Source organism: Dendrobates tinctorius, unplaced genomic scaffold (genome assembly GCF_039654945.1).
Source record: "Dendrobates tinctorius isolate UK_male_01 unplaced genomic scaffold, ASM3965494v1 ptg000011l, whole genome shotgun sequence".
Lineage (NCBI taxonomy): Eukaryota > Metazoa > Chordata > Amphibia > Anura > Dendrobatidae > Dendrobates > Dendrobates tinctorius.
In genome coordinates, this window is record NW_027361679.1 from 99,843,844 (window position 1) to 99,859,421 (window position 15,578).

At 48.8% G+C, this 15,578-nt stretch overlaps 2 protein-coding genes across 4 annotated transcripts in view; one reads left to right on the forward strand and one right to left on the reverse strand.

Moving 5' to 3' along the window:
* Positions 1-9,684, reverse strand: part of DNAJA1 (DnaJ heat shock protein family (Hsp40) member A1) — a 49,218-nt gene extending 39,534 nt beyond the window's left edge. Inside the window, exon 1 of the mRNA XM_073545263.1 lies at positions 9,547-9,684. The gene's annotated coding sequence lies outside the window, so the exon portion shown is untranslated. The remainder of the gene's footprint in view (positions 1-9,546) is intronic.
* Positions 9,613-15,578, forward strand: part of APTX (aprataxin) — a 127,943-nt gene continuing 121,977 nt past the window's right edge. The window contains exon 1 of one of the 3 annotated variants that reach the window (XM_073545295.1): positions 9,613-9,808. In XM_073545295.1, the coding sequence (XP_073401396.1) occupies positions 9,745-9,808 (64 nt within the window). In that variant the 5' untranslated portion in view covers positions 9,613-9,744. Of the gene's footprint in view, positions 9,809-9,871; positions 10,080-15,578 lie in introns of those variants that run through there. The other 2 variants (XM_073545276.1, XM_073545286.1) reach the window with 2 other exon arrangements.

A 15,578-nucleotide genomic window follows, 5' to 3' on the forward strand; every position in this document is an offset into this window, starting at 1 on the left:
CTAAGAATTGGCTCATTTCATACCCGAATCTGAAAACTTTTGAAACTATGTAGAACGTAGGTGAGCAGTTCCCTCTTTCAACCAACATTATTTTCCACTCTCAGATAAAACTATTTCACTTGTACAGCCTCCATATTTCATGAGGTTCTCCGCCAAAAGCACAAGACTCATTTGTAATGTATCCCTTTTGTTTTACACTGCTTTTTGCCTATATGCACGTCCTTTCATTATTTCCCCTTTACTAAATTTTTTTTTTCCCCCCCCAAGTGAAACAGGTCACGTCATTCTTGGCTATTAAACTGGCCCCAGTGTTTTAGTGATGCAATGTGCAGCACTAACATGTTTTCAAGCAAAACAGACCTGTATTCATGAAAAAAAAAAAAAAAACAAACAACAAAAAAAAACGAACACTTTGTATAGTTATAGTTTACCTTTTCTCAGTCATAGGGGTGGGCCTCAGTTGCTTTCAGTCACCGTCTTGTCATCTTATCCACACTCATGGAATGATCAGCAGCACTGGCCCAACATCACGGGAGTCTGTTATGTAATTCTGCGCTCACATAGCGATGAGCAGCACCCCAGGCATGCGTACCGAATCTGGATGTACATCCCTAGCTTCATTTACTTTGTGCGCATGCTCCGGAACCCCCTGTGCTCCGATTGGCCTCATTGCAAGAAGCCGATCATTGCCACAGTGACCCAATGTTATGATGACATCCAGATCACCAGAGATAGCAAAATTGCAAGATCATGTTCAGAGCAGGAGCATGATGTAGCAAAAAAAAAAAAAAAAAAAAAAAAAAAAAATTCTGCTTCATCACTATACCACCTAACAAAACATGGACTAAAAACGCAATCAAAGAGATGATCGTAAATAAAAATTGTATCGCTGAAAACATCATTCAGTCCCACAACAAAGCTGCCACACACAAAGCTGCCACAGTTCCATTAGCGGAAAAAAAAAAAAAAAAAAAAAAAAAAAGTTATAGCTCAGAATAAAGCCATGCAAAAATAATTTTTTCCTATAAAATAGTTATGTATTAAAATATGGTGATGCACAAACTTATTTTTCTTCAAAAACGAGTCTGTGTGTGACAGCAGCATAATAAACCGATATAAATCTGGTATCGCAATTGCACCAACCCGAATGAAGTCCCCTAATCACTTATACCGCATGAAAAATGGCGTAAAAAATAAAACCAATTCTTCACCTGTTGATTTTTCGCTCTTCTCCTGCAGTAAGGCTCAGCTCACATTTATCCTGCCCCCTACGCTGAGCGCTTGCATTGAGGTTTCCGTGTAAATCTCTGAAATACGAGATTCAGACAAAATCCCCGGCAGAAGATTGCCCATAATGAAGGCATTGTGGATGCCGTCTGACCCATGATCCAGAGCTGTAAGATTTTCTAGGCATGCACAGAAGCGAGGTCAACCATAGTTTTATGCATGTCAGGAAAAAAAAAAATAAAATTAACACCAACAAACAGAGGTAACTGCCGCCTCATTATAGTGAATGGATCCTTCGGGGATTTCATCTGAATCACATTACTCCGATTTAGATGGAAACCCCAATTTAAGTGGTCAACAGAGCACAGGATAACTGATCCCAAATGTTATGTAAATCGTTCCCAATAAAAGCTTCAACTTAATCCACAAATAAATTCCCACTCAGGTCAGTCATCGGAAATATAGGGCGCTTCCACATTACTAGTAGAACAAAGGCTCTGGAAAAACAGGATTTTTGGTTGCTTACCGTAAAATCTGTTTCTCGGAGCCTTCATTGGGGGACACAGAAACCATGGGTGCATGCTGCTGCCACTAGGAGGCTGACACTATGCATAGAAAAAGGTTAGCTCCTCCTCCGCAGTATACACCCCACCGACCAGCACTAATTTTGTCAGTTAGTGAGAAAGCAGTAGGAGAAGTAACAATAGAGTGAAACAGGACAGACAACTCAACTGTAACCAACACACAACAAGAACAGGAGTTGCAGAACATGGGAGGGTGCCGTGTCCCCCAATGAAGCCTCCGAGAAACAGATTTTATGGTAAGCAGCCAAAAAACCTGCTTTCTCTATCGCTTCACTGGGGACACAGGAACCATGGGACGTCCCAAAGCAGTCCCTGGGGAGGGAGAAGCAAACTCCCATTGGGTCTGAGAACTCACCACTGCCACCTGCAAGGTCCTTCTGCCTAGGCTGGCGTCCGCTGAAGCGTAGGTCTGGACCTTGTAAAATTTGGCAAACGTGTGGATCGAAGACCAGGTTGCAGCTTTGCAAAGCTGCAGCGCAGAAGCTCTGTGGCACACCACCCAGGAGGCACCCACTGCCCGGGTAGAGTGAGCTCTAATTCCAGGAGGGGGCACTCAATGCTTGTCCCGGTAGGCTTCCAAAATTGCCGATCTAATCCAGCGAGCAATAGTAGCCTTGGAGGCCGGCTGACCTTGCCGCACACCATCTGGAATGATGAAAAGTGAGTGTCTTCCGCAAGGGAGCCGTCCTAGCCAGGTAGACCTTCATCGCCCTGACCGACCAGGTCTAGCTTGTTCAAGGAGCGCTCAAGAGGGTGGATTGGACCAGGAGAAAAGAACAATGTCCTCATTTAGGTGGAAAGTGGACACCACCTTAGGAAGGAAGGAAGGCGGGGGCCGCAGGACCACCTTATCCTGGTGGAGCACCAAGAAGGGGGGGGGGGGGGGCGACAAGACAGGGCCACCATTTCAGACACGCACAGGATGGAGGTGATGGCCACCAGAAAGGCTACTTTCCAGGAGAGAAGAGATAGGGAAACTTCTGAGAGGTTCAAAGAGCGAACCTTGTAGAGCCTCCAGGACCAGATTGAGATCCCATGGATCCACGGGAGCGCGGTATAGAGGTGCTGAATGAGCCACCCCCTGAAGAAAAAGTCTTGACCTGCGGTCAGGAAGGATAACTTCTTCTGGAAAATAATGGAAAGCGCCGAGACTTGACCCTTTAAAGAGCTGAGGGCAAGGCCTGCATGTATGTCTGCCTGGAGGAACATCAGGATAGAAGGGAGTGAAAAGGACATGGGCGGAATGTCATTGGACTCGCACCAAGTGAAATAGGTCTTCCTTGTATGATAAATTCTGGAAGACGATGGCTTCCTAGCCCGGATCATGGTGTGAATAACCCGACCCGAAAAACCTGATAGTTTCAGAACCGCGGTTTCAACAGCCACGCCGTTAAATTGAGCAGCCGAGAATTGGAGTGGCAGATTGGACCCGGAGACAGCAGATCTGATCTGTCTGGAAGCTTTCAGGGGGCGTCCGCGAACCAAGACCTTCTGGGCCAATCCGGAGCGATGAGAATGACTGGTACCCCTTCCGCCTTCATTTTCTTCAGCAGCTCGGGAAGAAGAGGAAGGGGAGGAAACAGGTAGGGGAGCTTGAACTGAGACCAGGGAATGGTCAGAGCATCAGCGCCCACTGAGAGAGGATCCCGTGCCCAGGAGATGAATTGTGGGACCTTCCTGTTCAGGCGAGATGCCAGCAGATCAACGTCCGGAGTCCCCCAATGACGGCAAAGCTGATGGAAGACGTCCGGATGTAAGGACCACTCTCCCGCCACGAGGCCCTCGCGGCTGAGAAAGTAGACGGCCCAGTTCTCCACGCCGGGAATGTGCACCACGGATATCGCTGGAACTGATACCTCTGCCCAGCGGAGAATCTTGGACACTTCCGCTAGTGCCGAGGGACTCCGTGTCCCCCCCTTGGTGGTGGACATGCCACTGCTGTGGCACTGTCCGTCTGAACTCGGATCGGCAGACCCCTGAGAAGCCTTTCCCAGTGAATGAGAGACAGATAAATCGCCCGTATCTCGAGGACGTTGATCGGCAGAGTTGTCTCTTGTGCCGACCACAGACCCTGAACAGTCCGATTGCAAAACACTGCACCCCAGCCGAGAAGGTTGGCGTCCGTTGTCACAATCTGCCAGTGTATCGGAAGGAATTACCGGCCTAGGGAAATGAAAGGTGACGTCAGCCACCAATTGAGGGACTGTTTGACCCGGGACGAGAGGCGAGTTGGACGATCCAGGGAAAAGAGACCTGTTCCACCGAGACAGGATTGCCTGTTGAAGCAATCTCGAGTGGAATTGAGCAAAGGGAATCGCTTCGGCCGTCGCCACCATCTTTCCTAAGACTCTCATGGCTGACCAGAAAGATGGGAGCTGGGGGCTCTGCAGCGATCGTACATCCTGTCGTAGAGATGTCATCTCCTCTTCGGGGAGAAAGACCCTCGACCGACGGGTGTCGAACAGTAAGCCTAGAAACACAAGACGTTGTGTCGGAACAAGGCAGATCTTCCTTTTGTTGACGAGCCACCCGAATCTGGACAGGGTGTCGAGAACGATGGTCAAACTTGTGAGAGCCTGGGGAATAGACAGAGCTTTGATTAGAATGTCGTCGAGGTACGGAAAGAGGACGAGACCTCTGATACTCAAAAGGGCCATCAACGCTGCCATGATCTTTGAAAATACTCTTGGCGCGGTGGCGAGACCGAACGGCAGGGCGACAAACTGGAAGTGGTCCTGATGAATCGCAGGAATTTCTGATGCCTGGGAAAGGGGACATGCAGATAGGCATCCTGAATGTCTATTGAGCACATGAATTCCTGCGCCTCCATGGAAGCGATTACTGAACGAAGGGATTCCATCCTGAAATGTCACAGGCCGACCCTTTTGTTCAGTAATTTTAGAGCCAGAATGGGCCGAACCGAGCCGCTTTTTTTGGCACTACAAACAGGTTTGAGTAAAACCCTGCGAATTGTTCTGTTTCGGGAACGGGCACAATCACCCCGGAACTGAGAAGAGAGGCGATGGATGCAAAGAAACCCGGAACTAAGGCGGGGTCTTTTGGAGGTCGGGACTCGAAGAAGCGATTCCAGGGCCGAGAAAAACTCTATATTGTATCCTGAGGATACAACTTCCCTGACCCAAGCGTCTTCCACTGAGGAAAGCCAGACATTTCTGAAGAAAAGGAGTCGGCTGCCCAGTTGGGAAGGCGCCTCAGGACTTTGTTGATAGTCATGGCAATGTGGACCGTCCAGGTCTGGACCTGGAGGATCTGCCTTGGGAGGAGTGAGATCACCAGGAGGGAGTGGGCCTAAAGGAGACCTCCTTCCTATCCTGGCTGGCGGCCTTTGTTGGTTGGAAAAAGGTTCTGTCGCCGCGACATGACGGAAAGATCGAAAGTGCCGAAACTGACGCCTTGGAGGGGGTCTGCGAGGTTTGGACTGAGGGAGAAGAGACCTTGTGCCCCCAGTGGCATCTTTAATAATCTGGTCCAGCTGGGATCCGAAGAGACACGCTCCCTGAAAAGGCAGACTGGTAAGGGACTTTTTTGATGACAAATAAGCCTGCCAAGCCTTAAGCCAAATTGTACGCCAGATTGCAACTACGTTGCTAGACGCTTGAGCTGCGCAAGATGCGGCATCTAAGGAGGCAGAGACCAAATATTCACTTGCATGGGAGATCTGGTTGGCTAACTCGGCCAGTCGCTCCGACTGGGCCCAATCAAGAATGCCTTGGCGGAGATCCTCCGCCCAAGTAGCTATGGCCTTTGCTACCCAAGTGGAAGCAAAAACTGGACTTAGCACCGTCGCAGCCGCTTCGAATGCCGACTTTGCTAAAAAGATTTTATGATCCTGTTAGAATCCCTCCGAGATGCTACACCTGAGATCGGAAGGACTGTGTTGTTAGATAGCCTGGAAACAGGAGCATCTACAGAGGGGGAAGCCGACCAGTAGAGTTGAGCGACTTTGGTCGGATCGGGCTTCATGAAACAAAATTTGAGTCGGATGAAACTGGTCCGACTAGGGCAAAAAAAAAAAAAAAAGTCGGGAGTTTCGTCCGAAACCCGACCTCAATGCAAGTCAATGGGGAATAAAAGTTGGCATTGAGCGGAAGACATTCATCCACTCAATGCCGACTTTTATTCCCCATTGACTTGCATTGGGGTCGGGTTTCGGACGAAACTCCCGACTTTTTTTTTTTGCCCTAGTCGGACCAGTTTCATCCGACTCAAATTTTGTTTCATGAAGCCCGATCCGACCAAAGTCGCTCAACTCTACCGACCAGTTGTCGGTGAGCTCTTGAGAAAATGGATACAGCACGCCGAGACGCTTCCCTCTTTGAAAGCGCCTGGTCGGATTTTCTCTTTCCCTGGTAAGGAGCTTCTCAAACTCAGAGAAGCGAAGACTTTGGAAGGTGCTTCTGCCCATCTGAACAAAACCTGCAGATCTGAGGGTTTTGCAGGGAAGTCTGATCTCGAAAGTGTGGTTGATCGCTGCAATGAGGTTCTGTACCGTAACCTTCATGTCCGCTATATGGTCCAAATCCAGCTCTAAAATCCCTTCGGATGGCGCATCCGAGAACGCGTCGCCTGACTCGGGGGAGGAGGCATGGGAAGGAGACTGCTGGGAAGGACTATGTGGTGAGGTGGGGAGAGGAGAGGATTCCGGCCGGAGATCCTGCCTGGGCCTTTTGCGGCTAATGCTGGCTGGCTCAGATGGAGCCTCTTGTGACCTGCTGGATCCTGCAGAAGTGTCCAGGGGCAACTTATCAAGTACGGCCACTAGGGACTGAGACACCCTGGTGAGATCCGCCACTGATTGTGATAGAGAAGCCCACCCAAAAATGGGGGATTCACTCTCACGTGGAGCAATAGGAGGCTCATGGGCGGCAGGCTCAATGGGATTGCTGCAGTCGAGGCAGAGGGGAGTGGACTGACCTGAGGGAAGTTTGCGTTTGCAAGATGAACATGCAAAGTACTTGACTAAAGTGCAAGTGGAGGAAGCAGGAGGACGAGTACGATCAGGCTTAGAGTTAGGCTAGTTTCACATTTGCGTTTCAGGGCGCAGCGACAGCCTGCGCACGGCCGCCGCTGAGCCCCGCCTCCTCCAGTAGCTCCGCCTACCGGCGCATGACGCTACATGTGTCCCCTATCTTTATCACTGGGGACGCAGGCCGTGCGCAGTATGTGTTTGGCGGCGCATGCGTCCTTTTGACGGTGCGCCGACGAGCGCCAAACGCAACCTGTTGCAATTTGGTTGCGCTCGGCGCACCGTCAAAAGGACGCATGCGCCGCCAAACGCATACTGCGCACTGCCTGCGTCCCCAGTGATAAAGATAGGGGACGCATGCAGCGTCATGCGCCGGTAGGCGGAGGTGCAGCAGGTGGCGGGGCTTAGCGGCGGCCGTGCGCAGACCGTCGCTGCGCCCTGAAACGCAAATGTGAAGCTAGCCTTAGACATGATGAAGTCACTGAAGCGGTGCCGGAAGGTTGGGGGACAGGAGGCAGAGGAGGGTGTCAGTCTGCAGTGCAGAGCTACTCACGGATTAGGTGTCCTGTAGATACTTCCAGCAAGAGATGCTGCACTGCTCGTCCGGACCTGCAGGGCCACAGGCAGAGGAAACGGATTCCGGCTGAGAAAATGGAGGCAGCATGAGAGGGGCAGGGTAGAAAAGCACGCGCTTTCCTGATGAGACCGAGGAAGAGGAATGGGCGGAGCTAACCACACTCCAAAGATGGCGCCGCCCGCAGACAATAGGCAGGCTAGGCGTGGGCGGGCCATGGAGGGAGAGAGCGGCGGGCCCAAAGCGGGCAGGAGAAAAGCCCGCCTAAGGATGAAGGCGGGGGTGTGGCCACGACGCAGAGCAAGGCCCAAATTGAAGCCGGGGCCTGGAGTAAATGCGGCAGCAGCCGGGAAACGCGGGGCAGCGCAGAGACATCGCTGCACTGCCGCGGTGACCGCTCCCAACTGGATCCCTGCATGAAGCCCATGTCCACCTCCTACTGACACTAAGCTAAACTGATGAAATTAGCGCCGGACGGTGGGGTGTACCTGCGGAGGAGGAGCTAACCTTTTTCTGTGCATAGTGTCAGACTCCTAGTGGCAGCAGCATACACCCATGGTTCCCGTGTCCCCCAATGAAGCGATAAAAGCAAAATGGCTCCTCCCCCCCCCCCCCCCCAAAAGAAATTCAGCACTCCTAAATCCAAATGCCTCCTCCTTTCTGAGTCCCATAGTGTGCCCAAACCAAGTTTAACATCCACAGGTTTGGCGTTTATGGAGCGATGAGAGGCCGCCTAATTTACAGGTGTGTGTCTCCAGAAGCTACAACGGCCCCGGTCAATTTTCCCTTGACAACATATATGAGAGAGAGAGAGAGAGAGAGAGAGAGAGAGAGAGAGAGAGAGAATTTTTTTTTGTTCGGCATCCAGAAAGAATTTCGGGTTAAATGAGTGTCTGGAGGATCCGCCGGAGAAAAAAACACGTTAGGCCTCTTTCACACTTCAGTTTTTTACAATCAGTCACAATCCGCCAGGTTTTGAAAAACGACGGATCCTCAATTTTCTTTTGAGGATCCGTTTTTTTTTCCCCATTGACTTTCATTAATTCTCTCTCTCTCTCTCCTGGCCAGCGTTTCCTTTAAATTTCCTCATTTTCAGGATCCGTCTGAAAACGGATCCTGTGGCATCCGTTCACATCAGTTGAGAACGGATCCGCTTGTCTGACTTTTTGGCGGATTTGAACTGATGCAAAAAACTGAAGTGTGAAAGAGGCCTTACAAGCTCCGTTTTGAAATCTTTGAGGATGGTGACGGACAGCAACTTTTGGCGGATCCTCAAAAAAAACAACGGATGCAACGGACAGCAATCTGTCACAATCCGCCATTAATGCAAGTCAATGGGGAAAAAAAAACGGATCCTCAAAAAAAAAAAAAAAAAAATGGGAGGATCCGTTTTTTTCAAAACCTGGCGGATTGTGACTGATTGTAAAAAACTGAAGTGTGAAAGAGGCCTAAGTAGTGATCCCCGACCCCTGCTCTGTCGCTGGTGAGATCTGCCTGTCTGGCAGCTCACTAGCGACCACTTAGCGATGCACCAGCGATCGATATCGTTGTCGGGATCGCTGGTGCATCGCTATGTGTAACGGTACCATAAGGCTCTGTATATGGAGCCCATAAACTATTGTAGGTAAATAGTACTCCGTCCCTCCAGAGTCTCACAATTGTGCCCACAGCGTCTCCTGCCCATGCTGTCTAGACACATAGCATGGGATGAAGCCAGCCATAGCCCACCAGACTGCAGTCAGGGGGGAGTCAGGAGCAATGGCGGTCAGTGGCAGCTATCCCCAGGAAAAGAGGCCACCCCAAGCCTCCACACTAAGGCACATGACGGGGGGCAGTAGCGACCACAGGTACCACTCCGGCGTGGGGTGCTACGTCACCAAGGTCTCATCAGCCATTATGTGGCAGAGAGGAGGTAGGGTTGAGTCTCCTTCGCAAACGTCTCGCCTCCCGGCAACAAGCGCTACAGCAGCCCCATGTAAAGTGTGCTTGATGGCGCTGGCCGAGGGCAGCACTGGGCTGGGGGGGGGGGGGGCGACATGCTGGGGAAGGTACAACTACACAATACCAAAATATAGCAAAGGGCCCGGCTCTAAGACACAGACCAGAAAGCTGTGGGGGGCGCTCAAGAGCCCTCACCGGCACACAGAGGATAAAGGAGCGGCTGCCGCACTCACCAAGCGCCGCGCGACTCCTCCGTCCTTCCTCCTTCACCAGCAGCTTCTGGAAAGATCGAGCAAAGAGAGCCGCATCCGGGACCTTATGCGAAAACGGGGCGGAGCTATCCAGGAGTGACGTCACGAATCCGGAACCGGCTCTCGCACCACAGGCACCGCCCCACAGCTGCTGAGCACCGGCCAATCACGGGCAGCGTAATGGCGGTTGGGATACACAGAGTGACGGAGAGCGCGCGGAGCCTGCGTGTCAGCAGAACACGAGGTAAAGTGCGCCACACACAACTGTATGAGCAGGCGGGAGATTACCACAGTGGTGTGACATGACATTGCGCATGCTGTCACCCGCCTTGATGGCTGTGTCGTGACGGCCAGCAGCCCATGATAGGTGGCGTGCTTCTACTATACGTTTCCTGGTTCACAAATACTGAACGTGTGAACATGGCCTTAACAAAATAACGCGGCACCACTGCGCCCTCTCAGGCTGACCACTGCTGGAGGAGAAAGCTCGGCGGTGTATATGGTGGGACTGGCAGGTCTGAGCTTCAGATATTATTGTTTATATAGCGCCATTAATTCCATGGTGCTGTACATGGGAAGGGGTTACATACAAAGTTATAGATATCGTTAACAGTAAACAAATTTACAATGACAGACTGGTACAGAGGGGAGAGGACCCTGTCCTTGCGGACTTACATTCTACGGGATAGTGGGAAGAGACAGAAGGTCGGGGGTGCAGCAGCTCTGGTGGTGATGAGGTGGCACAATGGTTATTGCAGGCTGTAAGCTTTCCTGAAAAGATTCAGGTTCCGTTTGAAGGATCTGAGGTTGGTGGATAATCGGACGTGTTGAGGCATGGAATTCCAGAGGATAGGGGATATTCGGGAGAAATCTTGGAGACAGTTGTGTGAGGAACTAATAAGTGTGGAGGAGAGTAGGAGGTCTTGGGAGGATCAAAGATTACGTGAGGGAAGATATTGGGAGATTAGTTCAGAGATAATAGGGAGGGGATAGGTTGTGGATGGCTTTGTAGGTCAGTGTTAGTAGTTTGAACTGGATTCGTTGGTGAATTGGGAGACAGGGGAGTAGCGAGGAGAGAGGTGGATTAGCCAGGCAGCAGAGTTGAGGACAGACTGGAGTGGTGCAAGAGAGTTAGCAGGGAGGCCACAGAGGAGAGTGTTGCAGTAGTCAAGGCGGGAGATGATGAGGGCATGCACAAGAGTTTTAGTAGAGTGAGGACTGAGGAAGGGACAAATTCTGGAAATATTTTTGAGTTGGAGGTGGCAAGAGTTTGGACGTGTGGTTTGAAGGTCAGAGTCGAGAGTAACTCCGAGGCAGCGGACTTCAGGTGCGGAAGAGAGCGTGATGCCGTTTACCATAAGGCTAAGTTCACACGTAGCGGAAATTACCGCGAGAATTCCGGAATTCCATTCCGCGGGAATATCGCATTTTAAATTCCCGCGATTTTCCCGTGGAAAAACTAGCATTTTGCAAGCGTAATTAGCTTGCAGAATGCTAGCGTTTTCCAAGCGATCTGTAGCATAGCTTGGAGAACTGATTGACAGGTTGGTCACACTCGTCATAGTGTGACCAACTTTTTACTACTGAGGCTGCCTATGCAGCATCAATAGTAAAAAAAATAGAATGTAAAAAAAAATAATGGTGTTATTCTTACCTTCCGACGTCCCGCGCAGCCGTTCCCAGTAATCCTTTGCGAAAATGCCCGCGATGGCGTCCGTTCTCGCGAGATCGCGATGACCGCGAAACTTCGCGATCCCGCGAGAACGGACGCCATCGCGGGCATTTTCGCAAAGGATTACTGGGAACGAGAGCGTGGAGAGAGGCGGGAAGGCTGCGCGGGACGTCGGAAGGTGAGAATAACAATATTTTTTATTTTAAATTCTATTTTTTACAGGGATTTGGTACCCACAGCCCGGAGGACAGTCTCCTCTCCTCCGGACCGTGGGTACCATCCACAATTGTATTGCTTACTTTCCGCATGGTGTGCACAGCCACATGCGGGAAGTAAGCGGAACAATGCATTCCTATGGGTGCGGGATTGCCGCGATTCCGCAAAATTAATGAGCATGCTGTGTTTTTTACCGCGAAACGATTCCGCCGCGGTAAAAACCGCAGCATTAGCACAGCATTGCGGAATGCATGGGATGCTTATTTTTCGCAGCAAAATCGCGTGGTTAAAACCCCCGCGGAAACACGAAAAAAACGCCACGTGTGAACTCAGCCTAATAGATAGATCGGGTAGGGAAGATACGTGAGATGGAGGAAAGATGAGTTCAGTTTTGTCTACGTTGAGTTTTAGGAAACGAGAGGAGAAGGAGGAGGATATGGCTGATAGACTCTGGGATTCTGGGCCAGAGAGGTAACATAGTAATTAAGGTTGAAGGGAAACTTTAAGTCCATCTAGTTCAACCCATATCCTATCCTAACTTGCCCTAACATGTTGATCCAGAGGAAGGCAAAAAAAACCAATGTGGCAAACAGTAAGCTTCACATTGGGGAAAAAAATTCCTTCCCGACTCCACATACGGCAATCAGACTAGCTCCCTGGATCAACGCAACACTAAGGAAACTAGTGTATATATCCTGTAATATTATACTTTTCAAGAAAGGCATCCAGTCCCCTCTTAAATTTTAGTAGGGAATCACTCATTACAACATCATATGGCAGAGAGTTCCATAGTCTCACTGCTCGTACAGTAAAGAATCCGCGTCTGTTATTATGCTTAAACCTTCTTTCCTCCAGACATAGAGGATGCCCCCTTGTCCCCGTCACAGGTCTAAGAGTAAAAAGATCATTAGAAAGGTCTTGGTATTGTCCCCGCATATATTTATACATTGTAATAAGATCACCCCTAAGCCTTCGATTCTCCAAACTAAATAACCCCAAGTGTAATAACCTGTTTTGGTATTTCAGACCCCCCAGTTCCCTAATAACCTTGGTCGCTCTTCTCTGCACCCGCTCCAGTTCAGCTATGTCTTTCTTATACACCGGAGACCAGAACTGTACACAGTATTCTAAGTGTGGTCGCACTAGTGACTTATATAGAGGTAAAATTATGTTCTCCTGAGCATCTATGCCTCTTTTAATGCATCCCATTATTTTATTTGCCTTTGCAGCAGCTGCCTGACACTGGCCACTAAATGTGAGTTTGTCGTCCACCTATACACCCAGGTCTTTTTCAGTGACAGTTTTGCCCAGTGTTTTACAATTAAGCACATAATTATACATCTTGTTTGTTCTACCCAAAAGTGCATGACCTTACATTTATCCCCATTAAAGCTCATTTGCCATTTATCAGCCCAAGCTTCTAGTTTACATAAATCCTCCTCTAACATAAAATTGTCCTCCTTTGTATTGATTACCCTGCAGAGTTTAGTGTCATCTGCAAATATTGAAATTCTACTCTCTATGCCCCCTACAAGGTCATTAATATGTTAAAAAGAAGCGGGCCGAAAACTGACCCCTGTGGTACCCCACTGCTAACCGTGACCCAGTCCGAGTGTGCTCCATTAATAACCACCCTTTGTTTCCTATCCCTGAGCCAGCTCTAAACCCACCTACACATATTTTCCCCTATCCCCATTGTTCTCATTTTATGTATCAACCTTTTGTGTGGCACCGTATCAAAAGCTTTTGAAAAGTCCATGTACACCACGTCCACTGCATTCCCTTGGTCCAGTCTGCAACTTACCTCTTCATAAAAGCTTATCAGATTAGTCTGACAGGAACGGTCCCTTGTAAACCCATGTTGATATTGGGTCATAAGTTTATTCTTCTCCAGATACTCCAGTATAGTATCTCTTAGAAAACCCTCCAGGATTTTACCCACAGTTGAAGTTAAACTCACTGGCCTATAATTTCCAAGTTCAGTTTTTGTCCCCTTTTTGAATATTAGCACCACATTTGCTATACGCCAGTCCTGTGGTACAGACCCTGTTATTATGGAATCTTTAAAGATTAAAAATAATGGTCTATCTATGACTGTGCTTAATTCCTGCAGTACTCGGGGGTGTATCCCATCCGGGCCCGGGGATTTGTCAATTTTAGTGATTTGTAGACGCCGCCGTACTTCCTGCTGGGTTAAGCAGGTGACATTTAATGGACAATTTTTATCCCTGATCATGTTATCCGTCATGGGATTTTCTTGTGTAAACACTGTCAAAAAAAAGTCATTTAGCATATTGGCTTTTTCCTCATCCTCCTCCACCATTTCACCCAGACTATTTTTAAGGGGGCCAACATTATCATTTTTTAGCTTCTTACTATTTATGTCGTTAAAGAATATTTTGGGGTTATTTTTACTTTCTCTGGCAATGAGTCTCTCTGTCTCAATCTTTGCTGTTTTGATTTGCTTTTTACAGAATTTATTTAATTTTCTGTATTTAGTTAATGCCTCATCACTACCTACTTGCTTTAATTCTTAAATGCTTTATTTTTATCTCTTATTGCACCCCTTACAGCTCTATTTAGCCATAGTGGTTTCCTCCTATTTCTAGCATGTTTATTCCCATACGGTATATATTGTGCACAGGTCCTATTCAGAATGCTAATAAACGTCTCCCATTTTCTTTGTGTATTTTTATGTCTCAGTATATCGTCCCAGTTAATTGCACCAAGATCATCTCTCATCCGTTGGAAATTTGCTTTCCTGAAGTTTAGTGTCCTTGTAACCCCTCTACTACACATCTTATTAAAGGATACATGAAAACTTATTAATTTGTGATCACTATTACCCAAGTGACCCCCAACCCTTACATTTGATATGCGGTCTGGCCTGTTGGATAATATTAGGTCTAGCAGTGCCCCCCCCTCTTGTTGGGTCCTGAACCAGTTGTGAAAGGTAATTGTCTCTCATAGTTGTCAAAAACCTATTACCTTTGCTGGAACTGCAGGTTTCGGTTCCCCAATGTATTTCAGGGTAGTTGAAGTCCCCCATAATAATGACTTTGCCTTGAGTCGCAGCTTCATCTATTTGCTTTATGAGGATATTCTCTGTTGCTTCCATTATTTTTGGAGACTTATAACAAACCCCTATCAGTAATTTATTATTTTTCCCCCTCCCCTTATCTCTACCCACAGGGACTCTACATTTTCATTAGATTCATATATATTATCACGAAGGATGGGTTTTAAGGATGATTTTACATATAAACACACGCCTCCCCCTCGTTTATTAGTACGGTCATTTCTGAACAGACTATAGCCCTGTACATTAACAGCCCAGTCATGGCTCTCGTCCAGCCATGTCTCAGATATCCCCACCATGTCATAATTATGCTCCAACAACATTAACTCCAATTCCTCCATCTTGTTGGCGAGGCTTCTGGCATTAGTATGCATGCACTTTATGTATCTCTCTGTACCTCTATTCTTTCTTAAATTATTAACTGTTCTAACCCCACCCCCCATGCCACCCCCACCCCCAATTTCATTATTTGTGCCCAGGTCTCTAGCTGCACTGTCTTCCCCTCCTATAAAAGCAATACCCTCCCCCCGTCCCTAGTTTAAACACTCCTCCAACCTTCTAGCCATTTTCTCCCCCAGCGTAGCTGCACCCTCCCCATTGAGGTGCAACCCGTCCCTAGCGTAGAGCCTGTAGCCAACTGAGAAGTCGGCCCAGTTCTGCAGGAACCCAAACCCCTCCTTCCTACACCAATTCCTGAGCCACTTATTAACCTCCCTAATCTCCCGTTGCCTCTCTGGCGTGGTACAGGAAGTATTTCCGAAAATACCACCTTGGAGGTCCTTGCTTTAAGCTTACAGCCTAATTCCCTGAAATCATCTTTAAGGACCTTCCACCTACCTCTAACTTTGTCATTTGTGCCAATGTGCACCATGACCGCTGGATCCTCACCAGCCCCTCCCAGTAATCTGTCAAACTGATCAGCAATGTGTCGGACTCGAGCGCCAGGTAGGCAGCACACCGTTCGACGATCCCTGTCTTTGTGACAGATTGCCCTATCTGTTCCCCTAATAATTGAGTCTCCCACTACCAGAACCTGTCTGGCCTGCC